This window comes from Centroberyx gerrardi, chromosome 13, assembly GCF_048128805.1.
Source record: "Centroberyx gerrardi isolate f3 chromosome 13, fCenGer3.hap1.cur.20231027, whole genome shotgun sequence".
NCBI lineage: Eukaryota > Metazoa > Chordata > Actinopteri > Beryciformes > Berycidae > Centroberyx > Centroberyx gerrardi.
In genome coordinates, this window is record NC_136009.1 from 14212623 (window position 1) to 14229832 (window position 17210).

General features: G+C 42.7%; 1 protein-coding gene across 1 annotated transcript; it reads left to right on the top strand.

Moving 5' to 3' along the window:
• Window positions 1–206: 206 nt before the first annotated feature.
• Window positions 207–17007, top strand: LOC144542132 (myomegalin-like). Its single transcript, XM_078287650.1, has 10 exons — window positions 207–319; window positions 1197–1243; window positions 1353–1420; window positions 5682–5792; window positions 10714–10790; window positions 14723–14846; window positions 14956–15113; window positions 15222–15378; window positions 16456–16509; window positions 16993–17007. The coding sequence occupies exons 1-10, from the start codon at window positions 207–209 to the stop codon at window positions 17005–17007; spliced, it is 924 nt and encodes a 307-aa protein (XP_078143776.1).
• The last annotated feature ends 203 nt before the right edge of the window (window positions 17008–17210 follow it).

Consider the following 17210-nt stretch of genomic DNA (forward strand, 5'->3'; position numbering starts at 1 on the left):
GCACTAAATGTGGCATTCTTTGCATCGATGTTCAGTGTGTCGCGAGAGCTCCTTATGATTGAAATTCTCCATCCAGGACAGGAGTGTTACAAGTTTTGATCAGACTAGTTATATTGCTGTTGGTCTTATCTGACTCTATGAATATTAATGCATCATCTGACTGAGACATGTACACAGTAGATGTGAAACAGTATTAGGATGTGATGATGATTCCCATCGCCCACGACTATGATGTGAGATGTAGCCTGTTTACCCACCTGCTCAACTATTATATCTCTGGCACGCAGCAGCTGCCTGCACATTTTCTGAGCCAGCAACTGTTAGAGGAATTTACCATGGATGGAATGGGAAGTATTGGTGGTCAATAGGCAGAATGTAGCCTGGTAATAATAGTAGTAGGAGTAGTTTGTTGTAGTAGCAGCAGCAGTAGGCCTATTACTAGTAGTAGCAATAGCAGTAGTAGTATTAGTAGTAATAGTAGGAGTGGTAGTAGCACCTAGTAGTAGTGGTAGTAGTAGTAGTAGTAGCCTAGTAGTAGCAATAGTAGCAGACAGTAGGCCTAGTAATAACAATAGTAGTGGCAGTAGTAGTAGTCATAAAAGTTGTAGTAGTAGGCTAGTAAAGGTAGTTGTAGTAGCAGGCTAGTATGTGTGTGTGTGTGTGAGTGAGTGAGTGTGTGTACATATGTGGTCTTGTGCATGGTTCTCTCACTCACTTTACGTCTTTGTTGACTTAATATTCGGGACAATCAATGTAGTCTACACTCAGCATTTAATTTTATTGGTGTGTACCTGCCACTTAAAGTATTGTGAACACCAATGTGCATTTTTGGCTGGCAGACAGAGTGTTGGGTGTAGCAGTGGCTAGAGAGGCTCAGTTGAACTCTGACCCTCCCTGGCTTCCCCTCCTATCCCTCCAAATCTCTCCTCTCCCCTGCTGGGACTCCCTTACACCCCCCTGATGACCCTCTCTCTCCCATAGAGGTGCAAATGAGATAAAGCTGTAATGGTGAAAAGATCTGAGTAGCTTTTTAATTGCTGGAAGACCACTCCTGTAGCTGTGCTGCAGCTTTTTGTGTTTGATTCCACAGTTGCATTGTGTGTGTGTGTGTGTGTGTGTGTGTGTGTGTGTGTGTGTGTGTGTGTGTGTGTTACCCATTCTGACACTGTTTTTGTCTCTTTGTTTCTCCGGGACAGTGCTGAGGAAGAGGAGACTTCAACTAAGACCACAGGTCACATGACAGGTAGCCCTCGTTTTTTTTTAAACTATTACATGAAACATAACATAACATTAAAACTGCTTGTGTGACCAGTTAATCTTATGATTTTTTTTTTCTTTGTTCCCCTGTTCAGATTTGTGTAGTGATGAAACAGACAACTCCCCTCCTCTTCAGCTTCACACTCTCAAGGAGTTTGAACAGGTGAGATTGTCTATTTTTTTTCATTATCCTTGATGTTTCATCTTGATGGTTGAGGTTGTGACTTCTTAAATCTCCTAAATCACATTTGCTTCTTCATCAGCATAATGGGGCCAATAATAGGACAAATAGAGATCTGCTCTATGGTGCCATCTTGTGGCTCCATGACGATGCTGTCTTGCTACAAGATGTAATGAGCTGATTTGGCACTTCCTATTGTTTTGATGCAATGTCCCCCCTATGGGATCAGATCACAGAATGTTAGTGAAATCAGGAGTATCACATCCAAAAATCCATGATCATAACCAACCGATGTGGAAGACATATTTTTGTAGTGCCGTGTACAGTCAGACAACACCTGCTGCTGGGAATGTTGGATGGAAAATACCCCAAACTCTCCCGGTGTGTAAAAGTACGCCTCTGGCTACAGCCTGACCCAGTTTTGGACTTCTCATCCGTCTCTGCTGCTCTATTACTGGGCCAAGACCAAAGACATTTTACAAAGACTGTAATAATTGTAACATTTGATATTCGGCAGCAGGGTAGTGTAGTAAGTAGAAGGACCCAGGTTCAAACACCCATGACAGTAATCATCTAGCCAGCTGAAGTGTCCTTGAGCAAGGCACCAAATCCCCACCAGCTCCAGCTGCAGCTCCTCTGTTACTGATCATGAACCACTAGCAGGAATTGAATAGGCATGACAGTATAGAGAATCCCTTTGAATTTAGTAATATCATTAACAATTCCTCATAAGTTAAATTAGCATATTAGAAACCATCATGGACTATTTCAAGTCACTAATTCACTCTTATATAACTGCTACATCTCTATTATTCACATTTCCATCCATCAGGTGGAATGTTCCGTTGCCATGGAATCACGTCACACCAGACTATTACTCAGTCGCTCAACATGCAAAGTCCTATTTAAGGAGCAGAATGATGAGCTGTCAACTGGCCAAGTTTTGGCTTTACTTATTGCCAGTGACATGGACAGATCTGCCTCCCAAACTATGTAGATACTATGTAGGATTTTCCTGACATTTCCTGTGATCAGTGTGCAGGCTGAGCGCTCCTTCAGCCGACTGAAACTACTGAAAACCTTCCTGCGCTTCACTATGAGCGAGGAACATCTCTTTCTTGCTCTCTCTTGCTCTCATCATCAGGGAAATTACCAAGAATATTGACCTGGACAAAGTCACTGACAAATTTGCAAAAATGAAAAGAGGAAAAATGGGCTTGTAGGGTTGATGCATCATGTCACACATGAAAAAGATTTTGTTGATGTCGCTGTGATTTTGACGGACTTACATGACTCAATGTAAAATGATAAATAAATACTGCAAATTTCGGCTAAACACTCACTGAAAATCAGCTCTGCATTTTTCAACTGCATGCTGAAGCCAATTAGCTGTGAATTTAAATACACAGTAGACTCTGTTATTGTTATTTTAGACCTATAAGATGGTTGGGTAGACAGAGGTCTCTGCATCCCCTGCGGAGATGAATAAAGTGTCACATTATTGTTATTTAGTATGATACTATATGGCCATCATCATCACCAAAAAGGCATGAATGTAAAGCCTCATCTTTCTCACTGTTCCACTGACTGGTATTCCCCTTCTCCCTCTTATACTCCACTTATACACTTCCCTCTCCCTCTTCAACACACACCTCAGTGCTTCTCTCCAAGACAGTCTATGTGTCAGATACATCAGAACAAAACACATGGAAGACAAGCAGTAAAGCTCCAACTTCAAACTCACCACTAATGATCGTCCTTTAATGCTATTCTGGAGACAGTGCTGAGCGCTGGTAAAACGGGAGGTGTCACCCACTAGTCACGAAAGCTGAAGCTGCTTTCTGAAAGGGAGCACCCAACTGAAAGCTCGAGTCACTTTCATGGACGCCGACTCTTGGATGTGTCACTTTTACACCCGCCACCTGCCATAAACACGCTGCGACGCAGGCACACGTGCACACACACACATTTACCATAACTCTCACGCTCACTTTCCTTCTCTTTGATCAAGAACTGAAAAGATGATGGTGTGCGAGAGTTTATGGCTGTCTCCGTCACGTGTGTGGAGTTGTTTAAAAACACACACACACACACTCCATGATGTCATCCCTTGTGTTATGCAGAGACCCAGCTTGGCGCCTAGCCTGCATCTCTGCTCTGAATTATTTAGCAGCAGCATGTAACATGACACTTTAATGGGCCACGCTCACTGAATACATCAAGAAGGGCAACTAATAATGATGTAACAGCATCTCTGTTGGTTACATGTCTCAGTCACTCAATTACAGAAGCGCTTTGCACTCAACATGCACTGTCATGATGGCACTTGATTTTAGCCAAGCCACATCGCTTTTATTTTGAAATAAAAACAGTGAAACAGCTTTGGACTTTGCAAAGCCGCTGCTCCCTCCTTTTTACTCTCCTTCCACTTCTGTCTGTTCACTCATGTCACCGAGGGACATTCAGGGATTCACCGTTCTGTGAGATTCAGGACACCTCCTCCCTATTAATAGCAGCGTGGCTCAGAGCTCCCGTGTCTCTTATTTCATCCAACTTGTTTCCCTCTCTCAGTGCATTCCACTCATCTGTCTGTCCACCTCCTGTTAGCCTCTGTAGCTTTATTTCCCCCATGCCTGTTAGCCTTTGTGAAGGGAGTTTCTGATTTTGAGTGTAACTGCACACTTTCGTTTCCTCACCATGGGTATAAATCTGGGGGGAGACAGGAGAACCCCTCGATCGTAGAAGAAGGATGAATAGTCCACCCCAATTACTGTGTTTCTGCCTCAAATGCATATGCTGTATTTTGTTTTGCTCTGTGTTTTTAGAAGCACATTTCTTTTTGGTCACAAGCATGAACACCTTCTGCTTTAAAAATCGGAGCCCTTCTCATTTATGACAGTTTGGATTGAGCTCACATATTGTAAATATTGTGTAAAATACAGTATATTTTGTCAAAGAAAATCTTCAGATCAGGGGTTCAGTTAGCAATGTCTTACTGTATTTCACATTGACCAATAATTCTCCTCAATCTCTCATACTTTCTCATGTAAAAATGTATCTTATGTTTCAATCTTGCTAAAGAAGTGAGGGGAAACACGGTTGCATTTAGGCTCCCACTATGTCCATAGCATGTCAGTGTGATTTGCTGCTCAAAGTTTGATCCAAAGTGTGTCTTCCCCAAAGTGAAACCTTCATCCTTGTTCCTCTCTCAAGGGTTTCCTCACTTTTCGAACTTGTTAAAATCATTACTATCTAGTGGTACAAAAGAGATGCATTCATGTGCGCTCTCTGTGAAATACCAAAACTAAACTAAACTTTTAATGTCCCTTGTGTAGTAGAGAGTAGATGAAGATGAGTGACTTGTATGGCTGTTGTGATTGCATAAGTTGGAGGCTGGTATAGTCAAGAGTTTCAGCTGTTCACTCACTGGGGATCACACTCCACATGGTGACAGTATATTGAGAAGGGATGGGGAGGAGGTATAGAAAAAGAGTTCATTTCATTTCTGATGAATCTGAAGGGGTACAGACAACGTGAAACAGGAAGAAAGAGACTCATTTCTAACCCCAGCCTCTCACCAGTCCTTTAATTTCCCTGTTTGTTCCTTTTGGCACTCCTCTGTTGCCGCGGGGTGTGATTTCCCTTCATATCACAACTGCCTGTGAGCCCCGAGCCTCTTACCTCCCTCCCTCCCTCTCTCCCTCCCTTCCTCTTCTCCTCCTCCCTCCTCCTCCTCCTCCCATCTCCCCTGGCTGTCTGGGATTCCATGGATGTCTCCTCTAGTAAAATAAGCTCCTGTCCCGTCCCGCGGCAGACCAGAACGCACCATGGAGCTGACATGGCCGCAGCTCTGACCGCTCGGGCCGCAGAGTAGCCCTCTGCCCCGCAAACGCCCCTATACACTCCTGTGTGTGTGTGTGTGTGTGAGTGTGTTAGTTTTAGTGTGTGTATGTGTTTGTATGTGGCATCCCAATGGCATCTTAGAGCCTAGGATGCCACTTTGTAAATAATTAGGCTTTTTCTTTGCTTGTGGAGCGGCATTATGCTCTGTTGGAGAAGGAGATAGCATGTCTAACGGTTACCGGACTCTGACACACGGACTTGTCTTTTAAATGGATTCCGTATTCTGTCGCAATACGGACAGGTCGAAGAAGACTGTTAATTTCTGACCTATAACGGACATGTCAAACCGTGTCGGTGCTCTTTGACGGTCATGTCTAACGGTTACCGTACTTTGTCGCAGCACCTGAATGACCTGAAGAAGGAGAACTTCAGCCTCAAGCTCCGCATCTACTTCCTGGAGGAGAGGATCCAGCAGAAGTACGAGGAGAGCAGCGAAGATGTCTACCGCACGGTGAGTAAGGCCGCTCCCTTATGGCATCAGGAAATGATTGGGAACCTCTTTTGACTGGGGATGAATGGGAGCGTCAGGAGCCGGAGGTTGACTCGCTGATTGAAACCCATTGATTTTGCTTTGTTGAGGGATTTGGGACTGAGAAGGTTGAGAGTTAAATTGTGCCCATATCAGTGGCAAAGATAATAACAGACGATTGCACTGTGTGTTATCCTGAAGGGTTTCTTTAGCTACTTCCACTGTTTGTTATACAGTGTTGACTCAGCTGTCAGACTGTTCTAGGTTTAGGTGATGTGACCATTCATGTGTTTATTTTACCAAGTGTGTTTTTCTTCTAGATAGACCGCCATGTGAATGAGTACATATCAACTAGTTCTTTGCTCCGGAACTTTGACTTGATACAGTTTGTGTGTGTTCTTGACTGTGAACTGTCTACTGGAACTGTTTTGCCATTCACTAGCCTCTTATACAGAGGTTTGTAATGTTTTTTTTGCCCTTAGCTCAGATTGTGTAAATGCAGTCTCACCGTTGAATCCAGGGTTACTAAACCAGATTATACTGCAACTCCTGTCATGTAACCCTAACCCAAAGGAATAGGTTTGTAAATCCATAATGGATTCCAACCTATAGGCCTGTTTTAAGAAATACTGGTTTAAGGGGGAAAAAAATGAAAGTATATCATAATATGTAACAGTAATTTTGTGACTGTGTGTGTGTGTGTGTGTGTGTGTGTGTGTGTGTGTGTGTGTCCCATAAGGGAGGGTTTTTACCTGGATAGTGTTTTGTCATTGTCACAGCTTTGAGTGTGTATTCTCTGATCCCTGGTCATCAGTACAACCTTAGCATTGTTGCTGAGGCTCCTGGCTATAACAAGCTGATAACACCTATAAACTCTCTCTCCCTCTCTCTCTCTCTCTCTCTCTCTCTCTCTCTCTCAGACAGTCTGTTTGTTTGTACACTGTACGCTATGTTTATGTTGGTATGTTTATATCTGTGGTATGCCGTGCGTGTTTGTATGTGTTTGTTAGTGTATGTGTGCGTGCGTATGTGTGTGTGTCCCTGTGCATCTGTCTCTGTGTAGGTGTGTGTGTGTAAGTGTGCACATACAATAAGGTGACCCTGTTGGTCAGCTGTTGTCTGTGTGTATAAGCCAGCCACCATTACAAACCTCTCTCTCTCCCTCTCTCTCTCTGTCTCTCTTTCTCTGTCTCTCTCTCTCTGTTCCAAATCCCTAATGATCATCAATAAACCTTAGATATGAGAGCCACGCAAACAAGATGGCCACTTGATCTAGATGAACAAGACCTGAGCGTCCCGCCACTTATCCCCCACGATTACTGCATACCAGCAGTGATTGAGTAAACCGATCCCATCGTGTCATGCAGGTTTCCAACTGGGTATTAATCCTTGTGCTTCACAATCTCTCACTCTGTGTGGCTGAAGCTTAATCGGTTTAATAACTTTTTTATTGGAGACTTAGCATCACGTTGTTCAATAGACATTATCTGACCTGAGCTGCTCAGTATCTTATTGGTTGATGTGTCTCATGACAGGGCGCCAGTGTTCCTGTCCTCTCTCTGAAGCATTTCGCTGTAATACAGTACATACCAGTATTGGTTGTCTTGGGCACATACTGATCTCCCTGAGAGCCAAAGCCTGAGGTTGAAACAGACTCTATTTATAGAGCAAGCTTCAGTTCACTGATTTATTTATCACATGTATTCGTATGAGTGTCCAAACTCCGTTTGACACATGAATCATGGTGCATTTTTGTCAAGCTTTTATTGTTCAATTTCAATCACATACCAGCTTGTTAATATACTACATGCTTCAGACTTTTTTCTGAAGAGATACATGTTTAGCTATGATATGTAATTAAATATATATTTAGCATCCTGCACTAATAGATAGTAGTAAATTTGATTGTTATCCCTGATATGACCAGATAATGTAAACGGTTCAGTGCGGAATAGAGCAGAATAAGACTGATCATCATTGGATGAACTTAGAGTGAATTTCTGCTTATACCTGGCAGTAGGTGATCAATCAGAATATTTCTGATATTAGGGGCATGCTGTCTATGCATAAGTTCAGAGCCTGGCTTCCTCATGTGTTAAAACAGTCAGCTATTCCATGCAGGTTGTCGGGTGTGTGTATGTGTGTGTGTGTGTGTGTGTGTGTGTGTGTGTGTGTAGGTAGGTGGGCAGTCCTGGCAGTGTTGATCAGTCCAGCCGGTTCCCCCCTCCTGCCCTGCCTGGTTATAAGGGGATCTGTTGCTGAGGGCAGATGGGCCAGGAGGGGGAAAAATAGCAGGTGCACTGTGATGGGCGGCTATATATAGAGCTGTTTGCAGGATGGGAGAACATCTCTCTTACAGTAAACCATGTTGTCACACACGCTCTCACAAGGGATGCTTCTCTAAAGTGTCTTACATTATTCATTATTACAGTGCTTAGGCTTATTATTTCTCATTCCTTAGCTACAGCATATAATTGGTCATGTATTGCATAAGTTATAATTACTGCTGCTGCATCACTCAGTGCTGTGACTACAGCAGGGTGGTATGTAAGAGATTAACCAGGCCTGGTAGTATTATCAATATGAGCAGGGGGGTATCTGCTGGTCCTTAAAATAAATTCTTTAAATTTAAGGCCTTAAAAAGTATTAAAATGTCCAGTTATTAGATGTGTTATTATGTAATGATATATTTCTTTGCACTGCATGTCCACTAATACAGAACAAGATTACTAGTACAATATGCATCATATCTGCTTTGCTAAACACAACTAGATTTCATTTCCCTTAAAAATGAATATCTGTTGTCCTTTTTCCTATTCTGCCCAGTTATAGTTTCATTAGTTTAATATGTTCTACCAGGAACAGACTGGTTTTGCCAGCTGTGTTTCTTTATTTTGGTTTTTAAATTGGTCTGAAATCCAGCATTAAAAAGACCTTAAAGTCTTGAATTTGGCATTCTGAAACCTGCAAGTACCCTGATAAGGCAATGTCAAATTAAGGTTGCTAGAATACTTCAAGGCATACACTTGCAGACTGTAGTTTTGTTCACATTCTTTATACTTATCTGATGTAGCGAATAGTGTGTGGCTGTGCTCTGGTGGCACGTGCAGAGTGCATCTATGTGTGTTGGGAAGTCTGGGTCTGGGAGCCCTCGTGATGCCTTTCTAAAATATGTATGTAATGATGGGATAGGATACAGGCTGTGCGTGGTGCTGCACGTGAGGCCGGGTCGTCGTGAGTGTTAAGGACAGATAGTGCTGCTGACTGGGAAAGACTCTACCAGGGAGAGAGAACAGCGCTGGTGAAAAGGTCAGCAGACTGGCAGAGGAAGAGGCACTGAAACACCTCTAACAGAGAAAGAAAAAAAGAGACAGAGGAGGAAAGACAGAGAAAGACAGAGGGACAATCACACTGAGGGACAGCTAAACTGAGATGACAGACATACAGAGAGAGAGGACCATCCGTTGAAATGAATGTGACACAAGCTGCAGTGATAAAGGCAGCTATCTGATGTGAGTCCAGCAGACAGACAGACAGACAGATAAACTGTCCTCTCCCTCCTGTCTAAGGTCAGAATGGAAAGAATGAGCCCCATGATTCTCACTGTTCAAATCCTCCATCCCCTAGCCCGGTCTAAGAGCTCCGCTTGGCCCCAAAAGGCCCCCCATGGGTCCCACAGGCCTGTTGGAGCAGGTAAACAAACTGTGGAGTTTAGCCTTTGGCCCCATGCATAAGTGCTTGAGCTGCCCTGGATTCCCCTGGTCTAAATATAGCAGCCACGACGGCACGGTGAGATGTTCTGTACTGGTGATACACAACACCCAGCAGCCCTGTTCATACAGCAGAGAGAGAGAGAGGGAGGGAGGGGGATAGGGTGTGATAGAGTGATAGAATGATTGAGGGAATTGAGCAGGGAACAAATGATAGAACAAGGCCAATAGGTGTATTGGTATTAGGTATTAGAGATTCAGACAAAGATATCCCAGTGAGGTACGCTGAGGTACATCTCTTAAAACCCTAAGAAGCCTTGCTTGAAGGAGTGAGTGATGGATAAATTTTTTTTTTTTTTTTTTTTTTGATGGATAATTGACAATTGATAGTTGACAAAATGTACTTATTGTAAGTCACTTTGGACAAAAGAGTCTGCTAAATGACATAATGTAATGTAATGTAATAATTTTAATTGAACCTCAAGTGTAGAGAACTCATACAGGCACGCACTTCACAAAACAAAAAATCATAATATTTCTTACTTGATTTACATACAATCCTAAAATGGAAAAAAAACTTGCCTGTGTCTCTGAGAATGACAAGTTTTACTATTAAACTATTAATCATATGCTTTACTGCAGACATTATGAATGCCAGTCCAAGTCAAGTGTGTCCGTTATACTTACAGAACCTTATAGAACTGATCAAACATATTAATAATATAGGATAACATGATTAGCAGGCCATTGTCACTCTTACAGTTTACAGTAGCTGCACGCGGCCACTGTCCGCCTTCATTGATCTTTCATTTATACTGCAGTACAGCTACAAATGGTTATTGATCTGTTGTTGCTCTGAATGTTTGTCTGCTTGGTTGATGATGGTGGTGATGATAATCATGTGGTGGTGATGACTATAATGCTGCTGCTGATTGATTAATTGATTGATTGTCTCTCTCCCTATCATCAATACCATTTTTCTAGGGCTCTGTGATTTATATGTATGTGTATATAAAATAAATATATGGATAAATAGCGTTTCATTCTAAAACGTAAAACGTAAAAATTGATACCTGAAATTCATCAGGCAATATTTGAAAAGCATAAATGAAAAAAAAAAGAACTATTTTATAAGAAAATGTCCTGACTGACTGATTGATTGTGACTAATTTCCTGCTCTTCATCTGTTGCAGAACATCGAGCTGAAGGTGGAAGTAGAGAGCTTGAAGCAGGAGCTCCAGGAGAAACAGCAGCTTCTGGACAAAGCCCTGTAAGTCCTGGAAACTTCTTTTGCAAATCTTAGCTTGAAGAAAATCAGATTTCTCAGTTCTCAAGTGTTACCTTGGTGTCAGAACAAGTCCTGTCCCTAATCCAATGGGAGAGCGTTTGACTTAATTGATAATTCAATATCATTGTAGTCAACAAACTAACAGATATCATACTGTGCATGGCCAATCCTGTTCCTTACAGCCAGCAGTGAATCACAGGCTAGGCACAGTCGCTATCTTTGTTGAAATTCCCTTCAGCAACAGTCTGTGTAACACAATAAAATCAAATTATCTAAATGTTTTCCATAGGCATATAGACTTTGATCACATCTAATACATAGTGTGCTGGTATGCAGAAACACAAGTTGCCTAAGTGAATAATCAAGGCTTAAACACCCTGAAGCCTGTTTGTCTTTTTTTGATGGACTTAGGCATTGATAACAAAGCTGAAATTGGCTAAGTCCTCCATTATGCCATCTGAACGTCTTATGGAAGGTGTGTATGTGTGTGTGTGTGTGTGTGTGTGTGTGTGTGTGTGTGTATGTGTGTGTGTGTCCATCTATGGGTGTTAGCTGGCGAGGAGCAAGTGTGCCCCCACCAGAGATTAGTCGTGATTCTCCACAGGGTCCTGTCTTAACCGTGGTAACACCTCATATCTCTAACAGCTCATATGTCATACAGCAGGTGGTGGAGATAACACACACACACACGAACATACACACACACACACACACACACACACAGGCACTGGGCACACTGAGTACAGACACGCACATATTCTCACACGATAACACATACACATTACATACACCTTTAGAATTTATCTTTTCTTATATATGCACAAAGAGAAACCACAGTCAATTAAACACACACACACACACACAAACACACACTCACATACTGCTGATATGCTGATATATAAGCATAAGCTTCATGGATAAGGAAATGCAATCAACAACTTCAACCCCTGACACGTTCCAAAAATGAATGGCTTGTTTACGGTTATCATAGAGATGCTGTAAAAATATTGGAGTCGCATGTTGGGCAGCAGGGTGGTGTGGTGAGTAGAAGGCCCGGGTTCAAGCATCCATGACAGCAAGCATCCGCCCTGCTGAAGTGTCCTTGAGCAAGACACTGAATTCCTACCAGCTTCAGTAGCTGCCCTTCTGCTCTGAAATCCCTGCAGAGGGGGACAAGTGAAACCAGAATTCCCCTTCCATGATCAATAGAGTATCTCAAAAAAGGTTCAAATCCTTGTGATTTCACTACTGCAAAGACTCCTGTTGTGGCTCTATCGTCCTGTGAGAGAAATACGATTTTGTTCCCTTTGTAAATCCATGCATGAGGAGCTGTCAACAGCAGATCAACAGACGATTTGACATAGAGATTGCGCAGTCTAAAAGAGGGAGAGCCAGTTAATGGTATTGCAGGGCAAACTGTTTGTCCCTGTTGACCAAAGAGTGATCTTCTTCTGTCCCCGCTGGATGGAGCTAAATTCGGTGTCTGTCAGGCTGTTGAAGCTGCTGCAGGAGTTTCACAGATTGGGCTGGAGATGAACACGCAAGGTTGGACACTGTCTATGGTGGAGGCAGATGGAGGGAAGGCTGGAGTTATTGTTGGGTTGTTGGCATCGTAGTATTATGGCTCCCCCTCCATGGCTTCTGCGGGTTAGGGTTAGGGTTAGGTTTACTGCCATGATGAAAGCCCAATGCAAACCAGTCATCAGTGCTTTGGTATGGCATAGAAAGAATGTTCCTACTGGTCCTGAAGTTGACAGACAGGGATGCTGCTTAACATACTTGATGAGCATCTTAAGGCATTGTTGTTGACCCTGTTGGTGCCATGGTCAGGGTTCATTGTTGACACCTGACAAAGACCAATTCAGGTCAGGACATTTGTTTGCGTGGGATAAATCTTGGTGCAGCATATTCCTGTGTGCAGACTTCTATTTTGAATTTTACAGGGTTCATTGTAGGCCAACTATTGGTGCTCTTAGATAGAATAGATTAGCTGTTATTGCTGGTTTCTATTTCAGCCGCTGTTTGTCTCTCCCCCTCCTGCATATCCAATGGTATTGTTATATAAAAATGACTTAAGCCTTGGTTCTGTGTTGGCAAATGTGAGTCTCTGAGAGTAAACTAGTTATTGTTGCACTGACTTTGATGCTGTTACTCCCCTGGTCAACAGGGTTGCTGCTTGGCAGTTTGTCTTCTACACACACTGTGGTCTGGTTGTTAACCACAGCATTGCTGGCATGGAGTTCATTGTAGGCCAGCTATTGACACTCTGGTTGGGGATATAGTGACTGTTGTTGCTCGTCCCCAGATCAAAAGGGATGCTCCTTGTCATACTTGCTGCATGTTCTATGGTATGATTCTCAACCAGATTGCCAACTATTGCTGTCATGGCCAGAGTTCAGAACAGATCAGCCTCTGGAGCTCTGGTTGGGAATAACAACATACAAAAACACATAACACTAAAGGACAATACAACACATAACAAATTGCCACCTCATTTACCACACAAGCAAACATCACTTGATAAGACCAAGCAGTCAAGGATTCAATACAGTATAATTTCATGGTTTCTCTGCAAGTCACAACCAACTCTCAACCTCGCCTCTGCTCACCACATCTACATTTAAATCTAGCTTTATCTGACAGCATGTCTTGGGTTTGGGTCCCACTCTCTAACTTTGTTGTCCTCTCTGTCTGTCTGATGTCTGTCTGCCTCTCTTGATCTATCTGTTTTTTTTTCTGTTGACATATGCATTGTCTGAATTTGCCCTTAAATCAGCTGACTCGATTAGGATTGACCAAGGTCACTTGAGCAGAGAAAGATCAAGTAGAATAGAGAAATAAAGTACAATTGAGTTGAAATTAATTGAATTGAATTGAATTGAATTTAAAACACTTCAGCAGATAAATTTAGCTGTAGTTATAGAGAAAATATCACTCTGATTATTAAAGATGGACATCAAGACTGCACTTTGTTTGAAGTTTGAATCCTTGTTTTCATCAGGCAGACTGACATCATGTAAAACAAACATACATCCTGACCCAGTCACAGTTACATTGGCAGTATGCATCTATTGTAAGGATTCTTAAATAATCAAAGTTCCTGGATACTGAGGGTTTGTAGGATAAGGATATCACTTGATTTCTGTCCCCTCACTTCACCTAAAGGACATTCGTCAGTGAGGCTGCAGACTGACAGTAGCATTACACAGACTGGTTCAAAATATCCCAGTTATTTGAGCTGCTGCATGTGGCGGACAGAGTTAAAAACGTATATAGAGAGGAACCAGAACAAGAGTCATGGCGACAGAGTGGCGTGTGCCATTCTGGGAGCAGGAATTCTGGGATAGCGTGGTTGACTGACTAAGTGATACAGACAGATGCTCGCACAGTTGGAGTCAGAGGAGTGAGAGAAACACTTACGTCATGAGACACATCATGTGGGGGAAGGAGAATACAGAGAAATAGGCCGAGCTGGAGGAATTCAGCATTTCAGATTCTTGTCAAGTTTAAAATGTTTCATATTTCACAATTAATTTCATTGTGTGTCCCTTGAGCTTTCCTCAAAAATCTTTTCCCAGGAAGATGTTTAGTACAAATGACCACATCTACCAGTCAGCCTGCACACTGTTCCCTTAATACTCCTACAAACCTCTGGTTGAACCCAATAAAAACCTACACCACGGGTGTGACGGCTCTCTATTAGTTGCTCTTCTATAAGTGGGGGGTATTCGGTATCCCATGAGCACTTTAGTGCCAGACAGGAGGGTTATGACATCATATTGTATCTTGGCTCTTACTCATGTCTACAACACAGCCTAGAGCTGACACAGGACTGATTATATTTCTGATTGCTGTATTCAAAGTGTTGAATTGATGTGGAGATGAACTCTGACATGCCTCTTTCTCTCTGATAGCACAACAGCGGAGAGCTTGACCAATCACAATGAAGCGGAGCTGCAGAGGCGGTGTCAGGAGAGACAGCAGGAGATCGACCACATGGAGGAAGTGCTCGAGACCAAGATCCAGCTCCTGCAGGAGGTCGGTTCGCTCAGCATCACTCTTGGCTTGTGTCACACTGCCACAGTTGTGCTCAGGCTTCATTAATCACAGCTATTTCCGTGTGTGTGTGTGTATGTGTATCTTCCAGGAGGCCCAGCTAGCGCGGAGTGAGGCTGATCGGATGGCCTCACTGGCTGGATCACACTCCCACGCCTCCCTCCTCTCTCTCGACGCCCCCATGGAGGATATCCCAGAGGACGAGAGACCTCCCACCATCCTGTCCCCATCCAACACCAACAAAGACAGGTGCAAACACCAGTTAACAAACCTCCTCAAGCATCACCAGTAGAAAACAAACCAAATCGCTCTCCCTGTATCACTGACCCTGTCCTCTCCACGTGTGTCTGTTTGCAGGGTGATAGAGGAGCTGACTAAAGAGCTTCACTCCAAGGAGGCTCTCATCACGGAGCTGAGCGGAGAGAAGACGACGCTCACACACAGAGTGGGAGAGCTGGAGGGACAGGTTGAGGATCTCTCCTCCTCTCTGCTGCAGAAAGAGAAGGATGTGGAGGTATGTGCTGTCAAATTCAGAAATGTGAAGATTTTACCATTAAAATCCCCATGAAATGAACTCCCATTACTTTTACTTCCTGGAAAACAGAGTATCTTTCATGGTGACTTCATGCTGCACTAGTAGGTGTAAATATAAATTTCTAACCAATAAAATCAGATTTTTGAACAGTCCCGCCCCTCTGGACCCGTCCCATCAAATAAAACTGCCTTTCTCTCCCTGACTCATATTCCATTGGTTTAGACTTTTGAATGATCCCTCGCTGCATTATGTCCCGCCCCAACATCCTGTTTCAGTAGGAAATGCATCAAATCAAGGAAGTAAAGACGCCATTCCATGGGATCTTTAAAGATATGTTTCAAGTTATAGACAGTTATAGACATAGACAAGTTTAATACATAACAACAAAAATCACCAAATGCACCCCAAAACCTTTATGGGGTCTTTGACATGTTAAAGTGTGGGAACCCTTGACCTAATTTGTTTGTATTAGCTCTTTATCCCTCATATACAACTCAGACCCGCTAGTCTTCTAATCTTAATCCCACATTTTGTACTCGTCCGGGCACCATCCCTCCCCTGGCCAGGTTAGTGTCATCCAATCCCAGACAGAGGCTCCTGAACCAGCATACGTGACATATGTGACATTCCTCAGCCTCATTTTAACAGCCATTCATAGGTCACAAGAACTGCTTGCACACACAAACCACTAATTTAACACACTCACACACACACACACACACACACACACACGCATATACACTTATCCACACATCTGTTTGAGTGTGTCAAAGTCCCAATCGGAGAACATGATTGCATCTGAAGAAACCAATCAGTTGTAATCTTCCAGACTGTACTGATACATTTGTGTGTTCATTCACATTTTCCTGTTTCTGTGGTGCAGTAGAGATACAGCTGGTTAGAACAAAGTATGTTATTTCCTTTCATCAAAAACCTCAAACACTCTGAAGAAATACACAGAACTTTTTACCAACACACCCCATCTTAACTTTTTTTTTCCGTAATCCCCAAGTAAGTACAGAGGTTTGGTCTCTCTAACTGGTTTTCTGTCCACAGTTCTATCAGGAGGAACTGGGTCGGGAGAGGCTGCGCATCGAACAAGAGATGCAGGTATGTGTATCATTGTATTTTCACGTAAAGAGACTGGTGTAGTATTTGGAAAGCTTTTTTTTTCATTAGCTTACATGTCATGTTATTATAGAGTTCTCCATTGAGTGTCAGTGCAGCATCACAGAGCTCAGCACTGAAGTGGAGGGCACTTTGTTAGTGAGAGTATGCCTCCCTATGGAGAAGTAACACATAGCATTTTCAAGCAAGGGCAGGCACAGAGTGTAGATAAAACATGAGACAATTTACTGTAATAGATAATATGGTAAATTAAAAGTTGTTATACAGAAACAACCTGTAGAGAAAGAAATAGGGAAAATGGCACTCTGTCTCTCTGTTAGCGATTGTTTATTTTTCTGAAAGTGCAACCAAATTCTCCTCTGTGACCTATCAATATTCATTCATAGTCAAATTTAAGATAGAGATGTGGTATAGGGCCAATATGTCTAAATGTGACAATGTCTACAATGTGGTCTGTGTCTGCAGAATATTTTGTGTTGAAATAGACATAAAAAAAAGAAATACAAATACTCCTTGTAAAACAAGAACAGAGACATCATTGTACCACTACTTTTTAAAATAGCTGAAGGCAACAACTGTTAGCCATGTGTATGCAAAACAGTAAGTAAATATCCAGCAAAACAGACTGTGGTGAGCTGAAACTGTGCTCGAGTCCAGGGAATCTAATCCTGGGTGTTTTATGA

Coding starts and splice junctions, on each gene's coding strand:
- LOC144542132 (XM_078287650.1), top strand. CDS start 207: ATGATTCCCATCGCCCACGACTATGATGTGAGATGTAGCCTGTTTACC. Junction 320..1,196: donor CATTTTCTGAGCCAGCAACT/GTTAGAGGAATT, acceptor TCTCCGGGACAG/TGCTGAGGAAGAGGAGACTT. Junction 1,421..5,681: donor CTCTCAAGGAGTTTGAACAG/GTGAGATTGTCT, acceptor ACTTTGTCGCAG/CACCTGAATGACCTGAAGAA.